This window comes from Malania oleifera, chromosome 6, assembly GCF_029873635.1.
Source record: "Malania oleifera isolate guangnan ecotype guangnan chromosome 6, ASM2987363v1, whole genome shotgun sequence".
NCBI lineage: Eukaryota > Viridiplantae > Streptophyta > Magnoliopsida > Santalales > Ximeniaceae > Malania > Malania oleifera.
The window spans coordinates 56,521,406-56,541,613 of NC_080422.1; the positions used below are offsets into that span (position 1 = coordinate 56,521,406).

Consider the following 20,208-nt stretch of genomic DNA (forward strand, 5'->3'; position numbering starts at 1 on the left):
CTAACTTACGTCGACGGTTAAAAAAGTATGCAACAAAAATCAACATATTCATTTTCTCAATGTTTACCCAATACTTGTTGTATTTTTCCTTCATTTTCATACTCATCAAACTCAACTCCAAGTCATCACTACTTTCCCACTCTTTTAGAAGACAATCAATACCACTAATTTCATCAAAAAAGGTATTACTTGTAACATACAAATAACCTAAAACTCGTAAAGTAAGGCCATAGAAATGTTCCAAAAACATCACAAACTTTATAACTTTTTCCCAATCAAATCTTCTTGGTGTGCCATCCCTAGTCTCAAGCTCAGTTCTAAAAAAAAAGGATCTTCATCCCTAAATTTATAAAAATTTATTTCATATCTTTGAGCTTTATCTAGTATCGTATAAGTAGAATTTCATCAAGTGCTAACATCTAGGCATAACATCTTTTTGCATTCTACTTTTTCTATTTATGCACAATGCTTGGAATTTTTCAACCTAGTTGGTGAATGCGTCACATATATGATTGTATCCCTAACATGAGCAAATGAATCCCCCATTTCTTTCAAACCATCTTGCACAAATAGGTTAGTTATATGTGCAATGCATCTAATGTGAATGAATTTAACCCTAGAATGCCCTCTCTCCAATTTGAAAATTTTCTTCTTATGCAGGTAACTACATCGTCATTTAAACTTGCATTATCTACTGTCAGAGTAAACACATTGTCAACTCCCTAATCAAGCAAATACCTCTCAATAGCCAACCTATCTCCTCACCTCTATAACTAGAAATTGGACAAAATTTAAGGATCTTTTTGTTTAATTTCCAATCATCCTCTATGAAGTGTGCAGTCAAACACATATAATTCACCTTTTGCAAGGAAGTTCACATGTAAATTATGAAACTAACCCTTTGAGAGGAAATTTTTAAAAACTTTTTAAACTTTAACCTCTCTTCCATGTAAAGATCATAATAATCCTATCCTGATGGAATTTGAAAACGAGGGCATACAACTTTCACAAGATGTTTGAACCCCATATTATTTAAAAATTTAAGAGGCAATTCATCAACAAATACCATATAAGATAATGCCTTTCGAATTGCTTCTTGGTAAAACTTCCAATTTGTAAGAGTTGCCTTTGAGCCCTTAACATTTTTTAAGACTAGTTGATAATTTAGTTGTGTCAATTTTGTTTCTTCAAAATTTGGATTTTGTGGATTTCTAACCATATGATATCTAAGTGTGCCCATACCATTCTTTTTAGGATCAACAAAAAATCAATATGACAATAATGAAATTTAACCTTAGCTTCACCAAACTTGGTCACAAATTTAGTTAAATGATCCCACACTTCATATCTTGGTCTCATCTCTTCCTCGTTTTTTTATTAGATTTAGTGGGATTGTTGGTCTAACAAGGCTTACAATTCTTATTTTGATGATAACAAATCAAAATAAAATTGATATGGTTTCAAGTTGAACTATTGCAGGAAGCAGATAATAGAAAGCTCAAGTGTTTCAAAGCTAAATGATAAAAACTCAAGATGGGCATATTCTATAAAAGCTTGAAGAATGAAAGAGTATTGAAAGCTCAAAGAATGCTTAATGATAAAGGAAAGAACTCAAAGCAAGGACTATCATGAAGACTTAAGAAGCTCAAGGGTTTAGAGTCTTAAGAAAGTCTTTATGTAAGTACTTCATGTAAAGGTCAATATAAATTGAATTGAAGCCCATTAAGAACAAGAAACTAAGAAACCAATTTTTGAAGACCGTAAAATATGTTTTCCTTAATTAAAATAAGAAAGGTCTCAAATGAGAATAAGTTTTCAAAGTTAAAATTTAGTTTTCTGGAAGCTAGGCGGCTGCAAAACTCAAGCAGGTGACTGCTCATTTTAGAATTTAAAATATGGTAGACAGTAAGGTCCCAAGCGACTGCTAGGAACCTGCTAGGCGACTGGGCGGTCAAGCCAGGCACCTGCCTGTGCTTTGGCAGGCAACTGCCTACCTTCTGAGTTTCAAGTTTGAACTATGGCAGGTGACTGCCAGATCGTGCCAGACAACTGCCACTTGAACACTATGTTTAAAACTCCAACATAAAATTTTTTAAATTTGGTTTCTTGGGCACTACTCTTATTGAAAACTTAGTACATACTCCAAGAAAACTTGGGGGACAAGGTATTAACTTTTAAACATTTATAAATAGCCCCTAAGACAAGATTTTTTCACACCAAGAAAATTTCTCAGCAATCAAGAATTCTCAAAGTGCTCTAAATCTCTCTTATTCGCATCTTGCTTTCACTGCTGAGTTGTTGTTGATTCTAACTCCGAATTTGTGTCTTTAAAGTCTAAATCTTTCAATCCAAGGAAGATAAATTCGGTGATTTAATTCAATTGAGCTTCAATCCCTTTATATTGAATTACATTGAAGTATATTGTGCTGATTATTGTTCTAACCTGCTCTGTTTGAGAGTGTCTTTTGTACACAAATTCTTTCCTACTTCTTTGTTGTTTCTAAACGATTTAGGGCTGTTGGATCATTGTAACCAGGCGAGGGGATATCGTTTGGAGAGGTTTCTCTTCCTGAAAAAGAGGGTTTTGTAAAAGGTTTGCTCAACCCGGAAAGGAGCGCTCATAGTGGAATCCTTTGGTAGTATTTGCCAAAGGCGAGGACGTAGGTTGGGGATAAGCCGAACCTCATAAAATCTTGGTGTCTTCTCTCTACCCTACACTTTTATTTTATGCGCTATATATTGTGAAAGAAAATTGCTGATTGTAGGTCTTAAGTAAGAATTTAGAGAAGGGTCTTAACTTTATAAAGTATGTGTTAATTAATCTTTTGCGGAAACCCACAAGGGAGTACGTTGATTAATTTACGGAAATCTTGGTTAAGAGAGTGCATTACAAACAATCAAAGCAGGACTTGCATATAACCATAGGGCTGTTACCAAAAGCATCAAGTGTTTGATCGATTGATTTCAATTTTGTTGATTGATTGAATTGTTTATCTTTCAAGTACTTTGTTGAGTGTTTGGGTTGTGATTGTTATTTGGTTAACTTTATTAAGTTTGCTGTTGTAATTAAAACACAAAAAGTTTAAAAAGAACATAAATTTTTAATTAACCCAATTCACCCCCCTTTTGGGAACACTATTCTATTTTCAGGGATGATTAATACCACTCTCACCTGTCATGCTTGGATTTAAAGGTTGAGGTTGGGAAGCCCCATGTGTAGTTTTTGCATCCTCCAATACCTCCACCTTAATAGGCAAAGTCATTACTCATTTTCCCTTTAATAACTGAAAAAAATAAAAATAAAGTAAAGCGGAATCATAAATAAGAACTCTCAAATGGATTAAAACAAATTAAAATTCAAATTGACTTAGTTGCACTAATTCTAATGACAATGAAGAAAGCAAAGTACAATCACTATGGATGCTATATAATATTATCTTTAAAAAACAACCATGCTACAAACAAAATTCCTTTGCCTTTACATCAAATTTATGACTTGAATAATTGAATTTTTCTACCTTGAATTACTATAAAAATAAAAACTGCTAAAACAATCGAGAAAGAGACACCCACAGTGAAGGCCAAAAAACAAAAAAAACAAAAACAAAAAAAAAAACAAAAAACAAAAAACAAAAAATCAAAAAAGCATGTCCCTAATCAAATGAATAGATAAATATCAATCATTAAAAAAAAAAATGTGAGACCAAACCACCTAGAAAATAACGTAAATACACACCGTCAAGATAACCTTTCATCTTTACGCCTTTTGGAACCTCTAAAAGTAACTAAATAGAAAGCCTCTAAGAAAGTTGGGCACACTTAATACTTTTTAAGCTAATTGAAAAGTTTATCTCATAAATTCCAAGTGAGAAATTAGTGAAGTAATAGATGAGTATGAGACTCTTCATTTACATATAAAGCCTTGTAAATCCTTTAAATTCAAAATAGATTGTTCAACTCAATAAGAATGATAATTAATACAAAAACTTTGATTGTAGTTGATATTTTTAGGTTTTTGGAAACACTTAGTAAGAGAAAAATGATTTGGAGAAAGAAGCAAACGAGAAAAAAAAAAAAATAAATTATGGGACAATAAGGCAAAGACATCCAAATTCCATATGCTAATTTCCACTTCATATGAAGGTTGAAAAAAATCTAATAAATTAAGAAGTTAAGAAAGCTCTTTTGCACCCCATATCATTGAGATCCATCCAAAAAGTGAAAACCTAATAAAAACAATCCTTATGAGAAGGAATTTAGGGCCAAAAACAATATTCTCCAACCCAATAAGTCAAAAAATGAATCCAAGACCTACTCCTCATCTTATACTCAATATAGAGAAAGAAAATGGGTGAAATCTATGATATGAATCTCCACTAGTTTTCATGAGAAACTCTATCCCAACATTATCATCCCAAATATTCTCTTGCAAGCAAGTCAAGTTAACTCTAGATCTTGATTGCAAAAATGCTAAAAACAATTAGCTTCCTCATAGGAAAGTTTGTAGCCACTTTTGTGCAAGGATGGATGCTAAATTCATGAGACAACTCTCTTGAATTCATCTATAACTACACAAAAAAGGGATGAATTTAAAACAAACCCTTGATGTACTGGAAATTCTCTACATTACTACAGTTCACAACACTCTTCTTTGTCATTGGACTTAGTACAACTACTAAACAACAACCAGCATAGTACAACTACTAAACAACAACTAATGTTCACAAGAATCACATAGAATTCAAAACAGAACTAAAATATACTTGAAAATTTTCATCGAACCAGGATAACAAATATTAAAGCATCTGGAAACAATAGATCAACACAAGATTCACAAATCACAACTTCCAGTTCTTAGGTTATCCATAAGCAACATAGATTAACTGTACAAAATGAGGAAATGACATAAATCTCAAATCAAATGACTTAGTAACAACATGAATCTTTGAGAGGCAACGACCACATCAAGGGCTAGGGTGATGGTCACAACAAAGGTTAGGGCAACGACATGGCGATGGCTAGGGGCGACGACAAGGGGCCAGGGGCGGGGCGACTCAAACTCTTGAAGTCTCTACTCCCGATCTGAAAGCCAATTAGTCGAACGGTGGGATGGACGTTTGGATTTTGAGTAAGGATGAGCACAACGGATTGACGGAGTGTGCACTACAAACTACGAAGTGTGAACCTATTACCTGGTCCTAGAGGGCTGGAGGTTGGTTGGTTAGTGTGGTCACAAATTCATTGGAAGGCGGAGGCTAGTTAGTCGACGATCGGTGTGGAGGCTTGCTAAAGCTAGATGGTTGGCTGGAAGGTGAAGGGCCTGGAGGCTCGAAGTCTTGAAGACTTGATGGATGCTGGAGGATGGAAACCTAGAGGCTGGAAATTGGAATGGACAAATGGGAACCCGAATTCCTAAAATCCCGAAGGCAAAATGTGGATTGTACAGTGGAAGATATATTGGGTACTGGGTTGGGTAGGTAACTGGTTAAGTTAACCGGGTTAAAGTGTTTAACTATTAAATAGTACATATAATTTATATTTAATTATTAATTAATTATATAATTTGGTTAAATTGATTAACTAAAATTTAATTTTCAAACAAAAAATTGAAAATCAAAAAATTAATTTCACCAAAAATTAAAATTGAAACAAACTAAATTAAAATTAAATTGAACAGAATATTACTTCGGGTGATTCAATTTTCACTTTAATCATGCACACCCCGAATCCATGTGTTTGCGTGTGCAAGGGTGAAGCCGGAACACCCAATCATCCAAAGATGTTCAGATATAGCAAGAAAAAAACTGAGGATTGGTCAACCGCCGCCAGCTCCGGTGCTGACGTGGTGATTAGGCCACTCAATTTTCTCCACCGATTGGGCCGTCAACGCTCCGCTACATATTCAAGTATTCAGGCAAATGTCCTCCGTCTCCGTCGAGATGGCCACTGCTGCTGCAGCCGCGGCCTCCCCACGCCGCCCCGTCTTCCTCGGCGTCGATGTTGGCACCGGCAGCGCCCGGGCAGGTGCCTCTCTGCCCTTCCTCTCTTACTTCATTCTCTCTCGACGTCGAATTTCGTCACTCCTGGTGGCTTTGGTTTTTGTGGAGTTGTTTGTAGCGGACTGTTCTCTGATGCGTTGTTATTGACTATGACCCTGTTTTGTGTGTTAAATGCTCACTGTGCTATTGCCGAGGCGATTGGGCTTGAAACGTCGAGATAAAATCAGTGCGATTTTGGCGTCCAAAAGCAAAATTAGGCTTTATTTTTGTTGCAGGGGAAAAATTAGTTGTTGAAGTTTTTCGCAGTGAACTGACTACGAGGAAAATTATCGTGTAATGGCGACTAGATTAACTTCGAAGAAGCAAACAGAAATGAAAATTAAATTGTCCTACCTGAGGCCTATGCCTTGTGGATGATACCTTTTTTTTTTTTTTCTTTCAAAACCTCTTTGGTGGCCATAGAGCAGTTAAACGTATTGAATTATAATCGGGTTGTGCCTGATTATGGAGCATTTAAATGCAATGAAACTCAAAAATCTCAAACGTGATGTTGCAACTTATATCCAGATTCAATATAAAGTTCTAATAACATCTTTTCGCACACTTGCTGAAATTACAATCCCTTTGAACAATTATATCACTTTGAACACTTGCTCTTCATTCTTTCTTTTATCAGGGAAAAAAATTATGAGTTATGATCAGATATTCTGTTAAAAATATTCTTGTGTCTTTAATCATTATTTTAAATTTATTATCTGACGGTATATGTAGTTAAAATTTTGTAGAATTGTAGTATGGAACACGTGCGTTCCAGGGGGTGGGACAGACTTCTTAGACTTGCAATATGTTTTAACATATTGCTGCCCTATACAGGTCTGTTTGATGATAATGGGAAGCTTCTAGGCTGTGCCACTAGCCCAATACAGATATGGAAGGAGGGTGATTGCATTGAGGTGACAAATAATTGATTTTGCAAGTGCTAATTGTGGTTGATGAACATTATAGTGGCCATGGGCTCAGTAATTTATTGTCTAGAGGCCATGGCACTTTTGAACAGCGCAGGAAATCAACAATGAATCCTTAGGACAGCACATTTATCCAAATATACAGGATGATATAATTGTTGAGCAAAGTTACCAATATAATCAAAAAATGTTTCTGTATATTGATCAATAACTTTTCTTCTCCAAATTAGCAATCTTCAACAGATATATGGCATGCAGTCTGTGCGGCTGTGAAAGCAGCATGCTCACTAGCAAATGTTGCAGGGGAAGAAGTGACGGGTCTGGGATTTGCAGCTACATGTTCTCTTGGTTTGCAATCTTTAATAATTTTTTGTGCATGTTATTTGAATATATTGAAATTTAACCATAGATGTTGCTTGGTTTACACATTATATAGGGAGTATGCATCCTGAATAATTTTGGACAAATTGTTTTTTCTATGTGCAGTTGCTGTGGATGCTGATGGTTCTCCTGTTACCGTTTCTTGGAGTGGTGATACAAGAAGAAATGTCATTGTATGGATGGATCATAGAGCAGTACAGCAAGCTGAAAGGATCAATTCCTCTAATTCACCAGTATTACAATACTTTGGTGGATCAATTTCTCCTGAGATGCAGCCACCAAAGGTAACCAGACAGCTTGTGTTATTACTTTGACTTACTAATGTTTTCTAAACTGCACCATGTTAAACTACAGTGCATGCAAGATATCTATTATGATTTGGAGTTGTCACAGTCCTTTATTTTATATATCCCTGCACTGCATGCTCAAGCAACATTTTTAGTTATTGTTTATTTACTTATTAAGAAATTTAATTGAATCTATGATATGAAATAAATCTTTGAGAAGCAAAGTGATTCAGAATCTTGAAGGTAGCTTCAGGGTGATATATGTGAGTTCTTATTGATCACGTAGCCCATTTTTAATTATGGTTCATTTTCCTTTTAAGAAATTTGACCGAGTCTACAAGATGAATTGAATCTTTTAGAAACAAATTGGTGCAGGATCTTGATGGTCCCACACCATGTGAAGTAGTTGAGTTTCTTGCAAAGTAGCTTCAAGGTGATATGTGTAAGTTGAATAGGGTGTTTGGATTTAAATCAGGTTTGTTGGTGCTGATTTAACAGGTTCTTTATAGTAGAAAATTACAGAGAAGGGAAGAAGAAAGAGAGAGGAAGAGGACGAGGAAGAGGAAGAAGAAAGCAATCACACTAAGTTTTGTAAGAAATCACACCTGGCTATATCACACCCAACACGCAAGAATCGGAAACTATAATTTCTCAATTGACTTACTGTTAACTTCCAAATACAACTTCTTTATAGTTTAGAAGCCCTAAAAAATCCTTGCCATTTGTTAACTGTTGATATTTTGATTAAATGAATGACCTAACTTGAACATAGGTCTCCCCCTTTGTTTATAATACAAATCAAATACATTTTAATGACCATTATACCTTTATTAACTCTGACTAAGTAACATACTAACACAATAAGAATACTAAAAAACTAAACCTTTCACACTCCCCCTCAAGCTAGAGCATAAATATCATATGCTCCTAGCTTGTTACAAATAAATTTAACATAAGCATTCCCCAAAAGCTTTGGTAAACAAATCAGCAAGCTGCATATCAAAGTTCACAATTCACATAACTGGTTGTAATGAGCTTCTTGACCAAGTTTCTCCTGAACAAAATGACAGTCAACTTCAATGTGTTTCGTTTGCTCATGAAAGACCAGGTTGGAGGCAATATGAAAAGCAACTTGATTATCATACATAAACTCTATAGAATGAGAATGTGGAAAACCCAATTCTTTCAGCATGTTCTTCAACCAAACAAGTTCACAAGTAGTGTGAGCCATAGCTGTATACTTTGATTCAATGCTTGACCTAGCCACCACAGTTTGTTTTTTACCCTTCCAAGAAAACAAATTACCACCTAATATAGTAACTGATTGTGGACTTTTGGTCAGACGGCGATTTGACTCCATCTGTATCCCTGAATATAAGGGTGACCTTGATCTCGATATGAAATCCTCTCCTAGGTGCACCTTTGAGATATCTGAAGATGCAAATTTTTGTGTACTAGTGACTTGTCCTCGGAGAATTCAAAAATTGATTCACAACACTTGTTGCAAAAGATATGTCTAGTCAAGTGACAATGAGATAATTGAATTTTCCAATCTCTAGTATCATTTGAGATTAAGCAGCAAATCACCCATATCCGGCACTAACTTGCTATTAGGATCCATAGGTGTATCAACCGGTTTGGTTCTCAACAGTCTAGTCTCATCCAACAGATCAAGAACATTCTTTCTCTGTGAGAAAATAGTTCCCATATGAGATTTAGATACTTCTATACCCAAGAAGTATTTCAATGGTGCCAAATCTTTGGTTTTAAACTTAGTTTGTGGAAAATGTTTAAGACTATGAATACGTTTGTCATCATCATCATCATCATCTGTAATAACAATATCATCCACATACATAATAAGAAGGATCCTACTTGATGAAGTGTAATGATAAAACACAGAGTGATCCACTACACACCGTCGAAGACCAACCTCAAGTACTATAGCACTGAATTGACCAAACCATGCTCTGAGAGATTGTTTTAAACCATATAGTGCCTTCTTGAGCCGACACACTAAGTTTGACTCCCGTTGAGCAACAAACCCAGGTGGTTGCTTTATATAGACCTCCTCCTCAAGATCACCATGCAAGAAGGCATTCTTCACATCTAATTGATGCAAAGGACAATGACAAGTGGTAGGACTATAACAATGATATCCCTTATATGAGTAGCCTAGAAAGACACATTTTATAGCGCGAGGATCCAACTTATCCACCCTAGGAGTTAGTTGATGAACAAAGGACACACACCCAAATATACGAGGTGGTGAGGTGCTTTAGGAAGGAGAAGGGAGTAGGGAATTTTACCACTAATAATAGAGGATGTCATCCAATTGATCAAATAGCAAGCAATATGTATAACATCACTCCAAAACACTTTAGGTACATGCATGTGATAAAGTAAGGTGTGAGTGATTTCAAGGATGTCTATTTTTCCTCTCTATAACCCTATTTTGTTGAGGAGTGTGGGCATAGGATGATTGATGAATAATACCAAACAAAGTCATATAAGTAGTGAACTGAGTACTAAAATACTCATTAGCATTATCACTTCGAAGTATTTAAACTGGAAAACCAAATTGAGTTTTTATTTCATAACAAGAGGTGCAAAATATATTAAATAACTCATAACGATCTTTTATGAATAGAGCCAAGTCATCCTTGAATAATCATCCATAAAGGTTATAGAGTACCAGAAACCCAACTTGGACACAACTCCACTACGATCCCAAACATTAGAATGGACTAAAATGAAAGGGCTTGCAGCACGTTTGTTGACTCGGGAAGCAAAAGGTTCATGATGATGTTTTCCCAACTGACAAAACTCACAATCAAGACTAGACATAGAACTTGAATTAGGAACTAGACATTTCAACTTTTCCAATGAAGGATGACAAAGGCGACAATGAATTTGGAGAGGTGTGGCAGCAGCAGTGCGGGCAGTGGAAGGAGATAGCGGCTCAAAGTGATAAAGTCCACTAGCTTCACGCTTTCCACCAATCGTCATCCTCGTTTTAAAATCTTGAATAACCACATAATCAGGGAAGAATGTTGCTGAACAATTCATATATTTAGTAATCTTGCTAACGAACATAAGATTGAAAAAAACTTGGTAATATACGAAACCGAAGGAAGAGAAATAGAAGAAGTGGGATTTGCAGTCCCCATTCCCTTGACAGCAAGGTAAATTTGCAAGATACTGAAGAGTAGAGAAGAAATTAGGTATACTTGTGATATGATCAGTGCAGTGGAGTCTATAACCCAAGGACTAGGATGAGCATTACTAGATGACAGGCATGCTATGGGATTACCTATTTGGGCAAGAAATGCAATTGGAAGGGAAGCTTGTTGTGATGCTTGATACTACTAGAACTTGGAATACTCTTCCTCTGACATAGATACAGTACGTTGCTCCTCACTTGGCCCCAAAGGTGTGGAGTTGGTGTGGCTGCATTGGCTGCCTTGCCTCCAAAGGTCGGTGGTGGCTGCATTCGGAGCACGTGAAGGTGTGGAGATTCCAACACTGCTCAATAGTATTATTACCTCATCCACAATGAACGCACTTGCGAGAAGTGCCTCTATCTCGTCGATCTCTACCACCACGACTGCCCAAACCACCTTGATAACTTCTGCAGTTGTTTGGTATAGAACTAGAATCACCATGTGTGGCAAATGCTGTCCTCTCGGAGCTAGATGCAAGAGCAGGAGAATGTGTGTTAAAGGAAGCACGAAGGACACGAGGATAAACATCAGCAAAATGATGGCAACTCTGCAATATCTATGACCGAACTGCCTCAAACTCGAGTTTCAAGCTTGCTAGAACTCGAAGAACTGTCATCTGCTGTCTCTGCTTCTGCATCTCATGAACGTCAACAATTATAGGTTGCACAACTTTGAGCTCCTCATGAATACATTTCATTTCTCTAAAATCATCTACAATGTTCCTGTCTCCCTATTGTAGCTGAAAGTATTCCTATGATAAATCATACATATATGTAATGTTATAGGAGTATAGAAGCTTGTCATAATCCCAAATCTCCTTGCATGTATCTAGACGCATACACATCTGTGCAATCTGGGGCTCCATCGAATTCCACAAGAGGAAAACAATCAAGGCATCTTCCTAAATTCACACTTATTTTCTCTTCTCTTTAGAAAGATCAGATTGGAACTCCTGCTAGACAAATCGGAACAGCCTTAGACCATAGAACATAATTCTTTCCATCCAATTTTTCAGTTGTTATCTGTGGCAGTGATGAACGGAACATGTTTTTGGGATTCATAGATTCCATCCCAACACTCACAAACCAGCAATCACACCAATGTCAAACAAGAAGAACAATCAAAACTAATCGGGACAGCCACAAAGAATGTGAAGCACTGAAACAACCATGGACGAGGTGACCATCTACAAACTGATTTAGCATTGCCACAGCTTCACAAATCAACTTATGAACACTGCCCATGCTCCAAGAAACTCACAAAAAAAAGCCTTTACGAACACCGAACAACAACTAATGGATTACCACAAGTGCATGGTTGAAAAAGTTGGATCTTTGAGCGAAAAACATGCCTAACAGCTTGATAATATGGTCTGGAAAAGGAATCAGAACATGGTGGAGGAAAAATTCAGAAAAAGGTGGCTCGAATCTCTCTCACACGAGGGTCTGTGGGATTGGGACAGCCGGCAGTCAGCCGGCACATGGGGGGCTTTCCGGAAATGGGATTTTGTAGGGTTGGTTTGTTCTGTTTTTGGCTATATAATTGGTTTTGTGAAACAATGAAGGGTTGAGGTGGTTTTGAGTAGGGCAATGATGGGAGGGTGTTTTCTGGTGATGGCTGAATGTGATTGGGTTTAGGTTGGATCATGCTTTGATACCATGTTGAGATTTTGATTGAATGAATGACCTAACTTGAAGATAGGTCTCTCCCTCTATTTATAATACAAATCTAATGCATTCTAATGGCCATAATACCCTTACTCTCACTAATTAACATACTAGCACACTTAATAATAATATTACAAGACAAAAATAATCTTTAACAGTAACCAAATCATGACCTTGGATAAAAACCTTACCGAAACATACCCAAAGATTTATAGAAGCCCTAACTAGCAGCCACAGTGGTGTGGATAGCTGGACATGACGGTAGGTTGATCAATAAGGCTACATAGTGTCAATGGCTGTACCACAGTAACTTTACTTTTCCCAGAGTGCGGCTATACCTTACGGAAAACTAGCAATATTAACACTAAAAATAAAACAACTATAGCACCCTATGAGAGTATGAGCACTCTTGAACACAGCCTAATACTTGTAGAACCTCTCATGCGGGGCCCGCATCTTATTTTTACCAACTATGAATTCGGGCTGCAGTTAGAATCAGTACCTTTGGGCTTCCTTTGTAAACTTTTTGTTGCAGCTATTGATCCCTTTAAAAATCTTTGTTGAATAGCTTCCTCCCTACTCAATTTTGTGAAGAATAAAGAATTATAATATATATATATATATATATATATATTGACAGTAAAAGAAGAATTTCATTAATAGAATAAGAATATACAGCCAGGAGAATAAGACATCTCCTTAATGTGGTCTAGAAATCCAATATAAAAAACACAAAGAAATAACCTGAAAATTAAAAAACGAGAGAGAGAAAAACCAACACAAACTGACACTCCAACACATAACGCCAATTGCGCTGAATATCAGAAAAGCTCACCCCCTTAAAGTTCCCCTGCTCCACACACCAAAGAGAAGCCAAATAATGTATCTTTTCCCAAACCAGCCAATGAAAGAGAAGCCAAATAATGTATCTTTTCCCAAACCAGCCAATGAAATGACTTCTTCCCTATAAAATATGTGCATCACACTCCATCATCCTGCAAAAACTGCTAAAAAAAAAAAAAGCACATTTCCAGAGCGTTGCCCTTTCCTTTTTCCTGCCAAAACCAGCAAAAGAAACAGCTAGAAAGTCCTCCACTGCCCCTGAACTCACCCAGCATTTGCCTAAAATACCAAATAGCTTATTCCATACCCTCCAATCATAATCATAATAAATGAACAAATACGATGCAGATTATGAACTATTAAAACGAAAATCACACATGTCTGGATATATAGACTTCAAAGGTCTCCTAACCTGCAGCGAGTTATTGGTATATTCTATCAAGCGCAACCAACCAGATAAAAGCCTTAATTTTAAAGGGGACATTGGCCTTCCAAATGGATTTATAAAGAGCTATAGGAAAATTAGACCTATTCAGAAAATCACAAAGAACCTATTGGTATGTTGATTTTTATTTTTTTTGGTATTTATTAGTTTTTTTTTATCTAAATTGTTCCAGGCCTTTTTTGGGAGATTACTCTTTCTCCATTGTGTAAATTCTCTTCCTATTAATGAAATCTTCTTTTGCTATCAAAAAGAAAAAAAAAATTATTAAAGCATGTTCACTTTCTTTCCCAATGTATGCACTATGGAGTACGGTATTTTGTAGGATAGGATGTTCATTTGAAGATGCAACTGTTTAAGAAACAATGTGTGTTGTGTTTGAAGTTGAGATACACATACTTTAAGTAGAAGATAGTGGAATGGTGGTCTCCAAGTGAAATGGATTCTTAATGTGCTATGAGATTAAGTTTTAATTTGGTTTTCTCCAATCTTTCTTCCATCACCCTCTTTTTGTTTAATTTGCATACTTAATCACTAACTCTTCACTTTGCCCAAATTTAAATTCAACCAAAATATGGAAAAATTTCTGTGCTTGATATGTCTTGAATTGTGGATCATGTTTCTCTATCAAGATTGTTCTTCCCTTACAAGAAGTTCAAGTGCAGTGGAATATTGAAACTTTGTGCCTCATTTAAAAATGTTTATTCTGGTCATAAAAATATATAGCTTTTTAGATCTCTAGTGAGTGGGGTAACCTAAGGAAACTTGAACCTGAGCCTTGCTTCAACTCTTACAAAGTGAAGTCATAAAACTTCATTAATCAAAGACTGGAATTGAGTCAAAGGGAATCCAATCAAGATATGAGTCCAATTAGATTGATTGGTTAGAGCAAAGAATCCAACTTTGAATTGAAACTGGAATTCAATTACATTATTGTTAGCATGACCGTAAGACTAAAATGTCCTTAGTACATCATATATATATATATATATACGAAAGTAACAATTTGATAGAGCATATAATCCAACTTTGAATTGAAGCTGGAATTCAATTGCATTATTTGCTTAGCATGACCATTGATTTGAATAAGAATAAAATGTCCTTAGTACAATGTATTAATACTAAACTAACAATTTGTAATTTTTTCTTTTAAATGTTGTTATATTACACTATTAAATAATAAACCATATAAAATAATAATTAAATAACCAAAAATAAAATTGTTACAGTAATGATTAAATGTAAAAAATTAATGTTTGGATACAAGTTGCAGCTATTAGTCAAGTATGTGTGAAACAGGAGTGTGAAAAAAAAAAAAAAAACAAAAAACAAAGAAGGTGAATTCAAAAGAGGGAAAGAGGGTTGGGCCTCCCTTATCAGTGACTGAAGATCAGCCACATCATCACCTTTCCAGTTTCCACAGCTGCTGGCTTCTGAATCCAACCCTAGGTACCCCATGATTATCCCATATTATTGCCACTGTTGTATCCATTTCTGCACTGCTGCCAATCACCACTTTTCCATTTGCAAAGCCCACAATTGAAACCACTCAGCATTGATAACTTCATGACTGTGTAACCTAGCCTAATTGGCTTTACCAATTCCATGTGCCATGTCTGCTTTGATGCATGAGCTCAACTGAACCCCAATTGCTTTTGAATATCGACGGCCCAGATAAAAGACCAAGAAAACCATATTGCCACTAGTGCTAGAGAGTAGAGACACAACTTCTACTCAATTAAGGTTGCAACATGGTCAATACTGCCTCATGTTCAAAGTTCAATGAACTTCATCCTGATTTAATGATTTGTGTAGGAATGGAATTGGTATTTGTATCCTGCAGGACTGAAATTTTTTTTTTCTAGTGTTTAAAAGAATGGATATTCTGGTTGGAATGACCATCCATCCCTTTTTATGGAACCAAAGAGTGGAATATATTTTAGGGCAAATTCTCAGTCCATTATGAGTGGAATTCTGCCAACCAAGCAAGGCAAAAGTTCATGTGTGTAATTGAATGTGATAAATTATAAATTAAAAGACTAATCAAAGTGTGATTTCAAGTGTTAAATAGTCCTCCTTATTTTTATTTTTATTATTTATTATTTATTATTTATTTTTTAAGCAAGGTAGAAGTGTTAAATACAAATATAAATTGCAAAATATGGAAATACAGAAGCTTGAGGTATGATGTTGAAAAAAAGTGATTCCTAAGAATCAGAAGAAGTGAAATGGCATCAAAAGGGAAGTGTGATTATTCAACCTAATACAAAATTGCAATACCCCCACTGGCAATGGATAACAAAGCATAAATATTGAAAAGTTAATGTTGGTCTGGAAGCTCCATTTGTAAAATTGAATTTAATTTTTTGCAAAATTTTTAGCATGTGTGGATTTTCGGATTAGTCGGTAAGGTAGTTATCTTTCAATGAGCATGTTGCTGAACTTGCTGTTCTTAATGTATTTTTCTCTCATAATTGAGCTCTGTGTGACGTGCATGTTTTTATGAGCTTTGCACTTGCTCTACATTAATGATTAATGTGGATTACTTCTGCAGCTTTTGTGGGTGAAAGAAAATTTGCAAGAATCTTGGTCAATGGCATTTAGGTGGATGGACTTGAGTGATTGGTTGTCATTTAGGTACTCTGTGTCTGCAAGTCCTTCATTTACAGCCTTCTTGATACCTAGACATCTCTGTTATGCATATGTTGACTTTTTTTTTTTTGCATTGATAAATTTATTCCATTTTCTGCATGTTTTTCTAGAGCAACAGGGGATGACACTCGGAGTTTGTGTACCACAGTGTGCAAATGGACATATCTTGGTCATGCACATATGCAGCAGATCAGTGATCACAATTCCCGTGATATGGAAGCCAGCGGATGGGATGATGACTTTTGGGAAGAGGTTGGCTTAGGTGATCTTGTAGATGGGCATCATGCCAAGATAGGTATGTTTGTACTAATTCATTTTTCCCCATACTAGTGCAACTTAAAAGGAAAGTGGACATATGAAAGGTACAAAGCCCTGCCTGGTTAAGGATCTAAAAACTCATATCCTGATTCTTGTTTTCAGAAAATTAAAAATAGTTAGTTGCATTTTGCATATATTGTATTGTATATTCAAGAAAGTGTCTAGATAATCAAACTCATGTTTAGATTTCTAAAAATGAAAACTGGAAATATGTTTGGATAATTGGAAAAAAACTTCTTCTTCTTTTGTTTTCTTGGTGACCAATGTTTGATATTTAGCGGTGGAGGTGTTGGTTGTAAGTGGTTGGTGGTGGCAGTTAGTGGCAATGGGAGGTTGCATTGGACAGCGGCAGGTGGTGGCAGTAGGTAATGGCAGCATATGAGTACAGGTTGTGGTGATTGGCAATGGTGGGTGGCAATTGTTGACAGTGGTCAGTGATGGCAGCAGCTGGTGGTGATCGGTGATGCATGGTGGGGGTTGGCAGTGGTGGAAAGCAGTGGGTGGTGATGGTGTGGTCAGTGGCTGTGGGTGGCGATGGAAGATGTAAGTAATGGGATATGAAAGGGTTGAAAGTTTTGGATTGTATCTGAATTCAGAGAGGACATCATTCTATATAATTCTAAAAATAAGGGTGTTTTCGATGCACAATCTTAAAAATAGTGATGCAAAAATGACTAATCAAATGCAGTTTTTTGTATTTCCTGTATTACGTTTCTATCTCGGATGCAAAAAAACTTTATTTGAAAACTTAACCAAACAGGCTCTATGTATTGCTAATATTTTATGGGCTGCTGTTGGTTGAGAAATGTTAAAAGACCTAGCTGCTGCTGTTGTTGGCATATCAGTTCTTGGTAATTTGATGTCCAGAAACATTACTTTGGTGGGGAATGTGTATGGCTCTTTCTTTTAGAATCTAGTTTTCTCTTTGGCATAAGGTAATTCACAGTAAATTTGGTCTACGACAGACTGGGTGGGATGCTGAAGTTGGGGTTAATATTACTCATGCGAGTCCTTGGGAGTTTTTATCTCATATTTATGATTATTTCATTCCAAAGATCCAGTATATGATGGGTAATGGGGAGCAAATTCGTTTCTGGGAGGACCTCTGGGTTGGGGAGATGCTGTTGGCTATTGCTTTTCCTTGTCTTTATCGAGTCTCTATTCTTCATGATACCCCTATTTCTGATTTTTTTTTTCTTTTGCAAGGGGATAGTATCTCTTGGAATTTCCATTGTGGGAAAAATCTTAATGATAGAGAGATTGATGAGTTGGCTCTTTAAATCAATTTGCTTGATTCTTTTCACTCTCATTTGAGGAACGATAAAACGGTTTGGAGGTTAGATCCATCCAGGGATTTTTCTTGTTAACATATTTTCTCCTATTTGACTCATAACCCTAATGCGGAACCTTTTGGTTTATGCTCTTTGATCTAGAAAGCTAAAGCTTGCTGAAAAATAAAAGATTTTATTTGGACTGCGGTTCTTGATCTATTAATACTAATTATGTGCTTCAAAAGAGAAGGCTGGTCTAATAACGTTCTATCACCGGACATTTGTGTCCTTTGTTTGAGAAGTGGGGAGATTTGTTCACACCTGTTACTTGTCTAAAATAAGTTATTTGGTATATGTGGTGAAAGCTGGATTTGTCCCTCCGCCTTGAATCTTTTTTGCACTATGACATTTAGAGGTTTTGGAAAAGGGGAGGATAGGACAGCCTTGTGGTGCCGCACTACTATGGTTATTATTTGGTGTGTTTGGATGTAGAGGAATGCTAGAATTTTCAAAGGTGTGGCCATTGCTAATAATTTGGTTTGGAGTAGAGTGGTTTATCTTGCGTCATTTGGGTGTCAACTAATGGTTTTTTTCGTCATGTTTCTTTGGAAGACATTCAATAGGACTGGTTGCCTCTATGTCATAGACCCTTGAACAAGGATGCAATTAAGGGCTCTGCAGCACTCTTCAAGAGATCTCCCCCGACCAAGTCAGCCAATGATTACACCTTCAAGCCTGCAGACACGAGCATCACATAAGTCTCTTCAACCACATGGTAACAATGAAAGTAACATTGCAAACAACCAAAATTCACATAGGTAAGAGGCATTCATACAAAAAAAATTCATAGATCAACGAAGTACATAACGGTCCATCATAAGGAGACACAATGATGAAAAGGACTACTTGTTTTATTCAATTAAGAGAACAACAATATAGGCATCGACACAAGTAATTTTATATTCAATATAAATCCCTAGAGAATACATGAAAAGTCAATATCTCCCCCCCCCCCCCCCCCCCCCAAAAAAAAATTATTCTATTGCATTGTCACTCCCTAACATCCTCCCCCACTCATTTTATTGATGTCATCATCGATTTTCTGTAAGAAGTCTTCAGTCCTCTGATTATGGTGCCACTGTCTTGGAGTTCAGAAATTCTTGAATCTTCTATGTGGCATGCTGGAGGTCTTGTGTCCTTTCCCAACTATTCTTCTCTTCTCCCAACCTTGTCCACTTAACTAGGTACTGTTGTTGCTGATGACCTTCTTCGTTGACAACTCTATTTGCAAGGATTTCGTCAACATCTTTGGTTGTAGTCTTTGTCCTAGAAATGGTTGATCTCCTTGACTTCTGTCGGCTTGTATCTTTTCATCAACATGGAATGGTTTTAAGTTGGTGACATAAAAAGCATTGGATGGACTAGTTGCCTATGACTCTTCATCCATTTTATTGATCAAGTTGATAAGATGCATGTTCGACTTTATTTATCACTTTGATTAGGCCTTCAAATCGTCATAAGAGTCTTTTGTCCTTGCTGTGAAGAAATCGAAATGTTTCTGGTGGCACTTTTACTAGCACCAGGTCTCCAACTTCTAATTGTTGTGGTAGTCCCCCTTTGTCCGCCCATTTCTTCATGTGCTTTGAAGCTTTTTCAAGCTGATATGCTTTTGGGCAATTTCTACTGTATGGGCCATCAAGAGTGTATGGGAGAGTCGGTTGTTGACCTGTCACAATCTCAAAAGGACGTTTATTAGTTGCAGAAGATTTCATAGAATTAATACAAAATTGCATTGTATCTAATAGTGAAACCTTGTTTTTTTGACAAGTTCATTAAGTGCCATAAGTATTCTTCCAATGGCCTATTAAAGCATTTTGTTTGGCCATCTATTTGAGGGTGGTAGCTTGTGGAAAGATCAAGACTAGATTCCATTAAGTGAAAGAGTTCTCCTCAAAATCCACTAGTGAATCTTACATCTCTATCACTAATTAGGCTTTCTAGGACTCTCCAATACTTCACCACATGTTTGAATAATAATTGGGATGCCTTTTCTTCAAAACATGGCTTTGAAACAGGCACAAAGGTTGCATATTTTGAGAACCGAACAATCACCACCAAGATTGTGTCATGGTCCTCCACTTTTGGTAGGGAGGAAATGA

At 36.4% G+C, this 20,208-nt stretch overlaps 1 protein-coding gene across 6 annotated transcripts in view; it reads left to right on the forward strand.

The window, feature by feature from the left end:
- The first annotated feature begins 5,782 nt into the window (after positions 1–5,782).
- The window catches only part of LOC131156980 (uncharacterized), a 91,965-nt gene continuing 77,539 nt past the window's right edge, over positions 5,783–20,208 (forward strand). For 2 of the 6 annotated variants that reach the window (XM_058110771.1, XM_058110772.1), the window contains exons 1-6: positions 5,783–6,024; positions 6,873–6,952; positions 7,195–7,312; positions 7,451–7,629; positions 16,363–16,445; positions 16,571–16,755. In XM_058110771.1, the coding sequence (XP_057966754.1) occupies positions 5,919–6,024; positions 6,873–6,952; positions 7,195–7,312; positions 7,451–7,629; positions 16,363–16,445; positions 16,571–16,755 (751 nt within the window). In that variant the 5' untranslated portion in view covers positions 5,783–5,918. The remainder of the gene's footprint in view (positions 6,025–6,872; positions 6,953–7,194; positions 7,313–7,450; positions 7,630–16,362; positions 16,446–16,570; positions 16,756–20,208) is intronic. The other 4 variants (XM_058110773.1, XM_058110774.1, XM_058110775.1 and 1 more) reach the window with 2 other exon arrangements.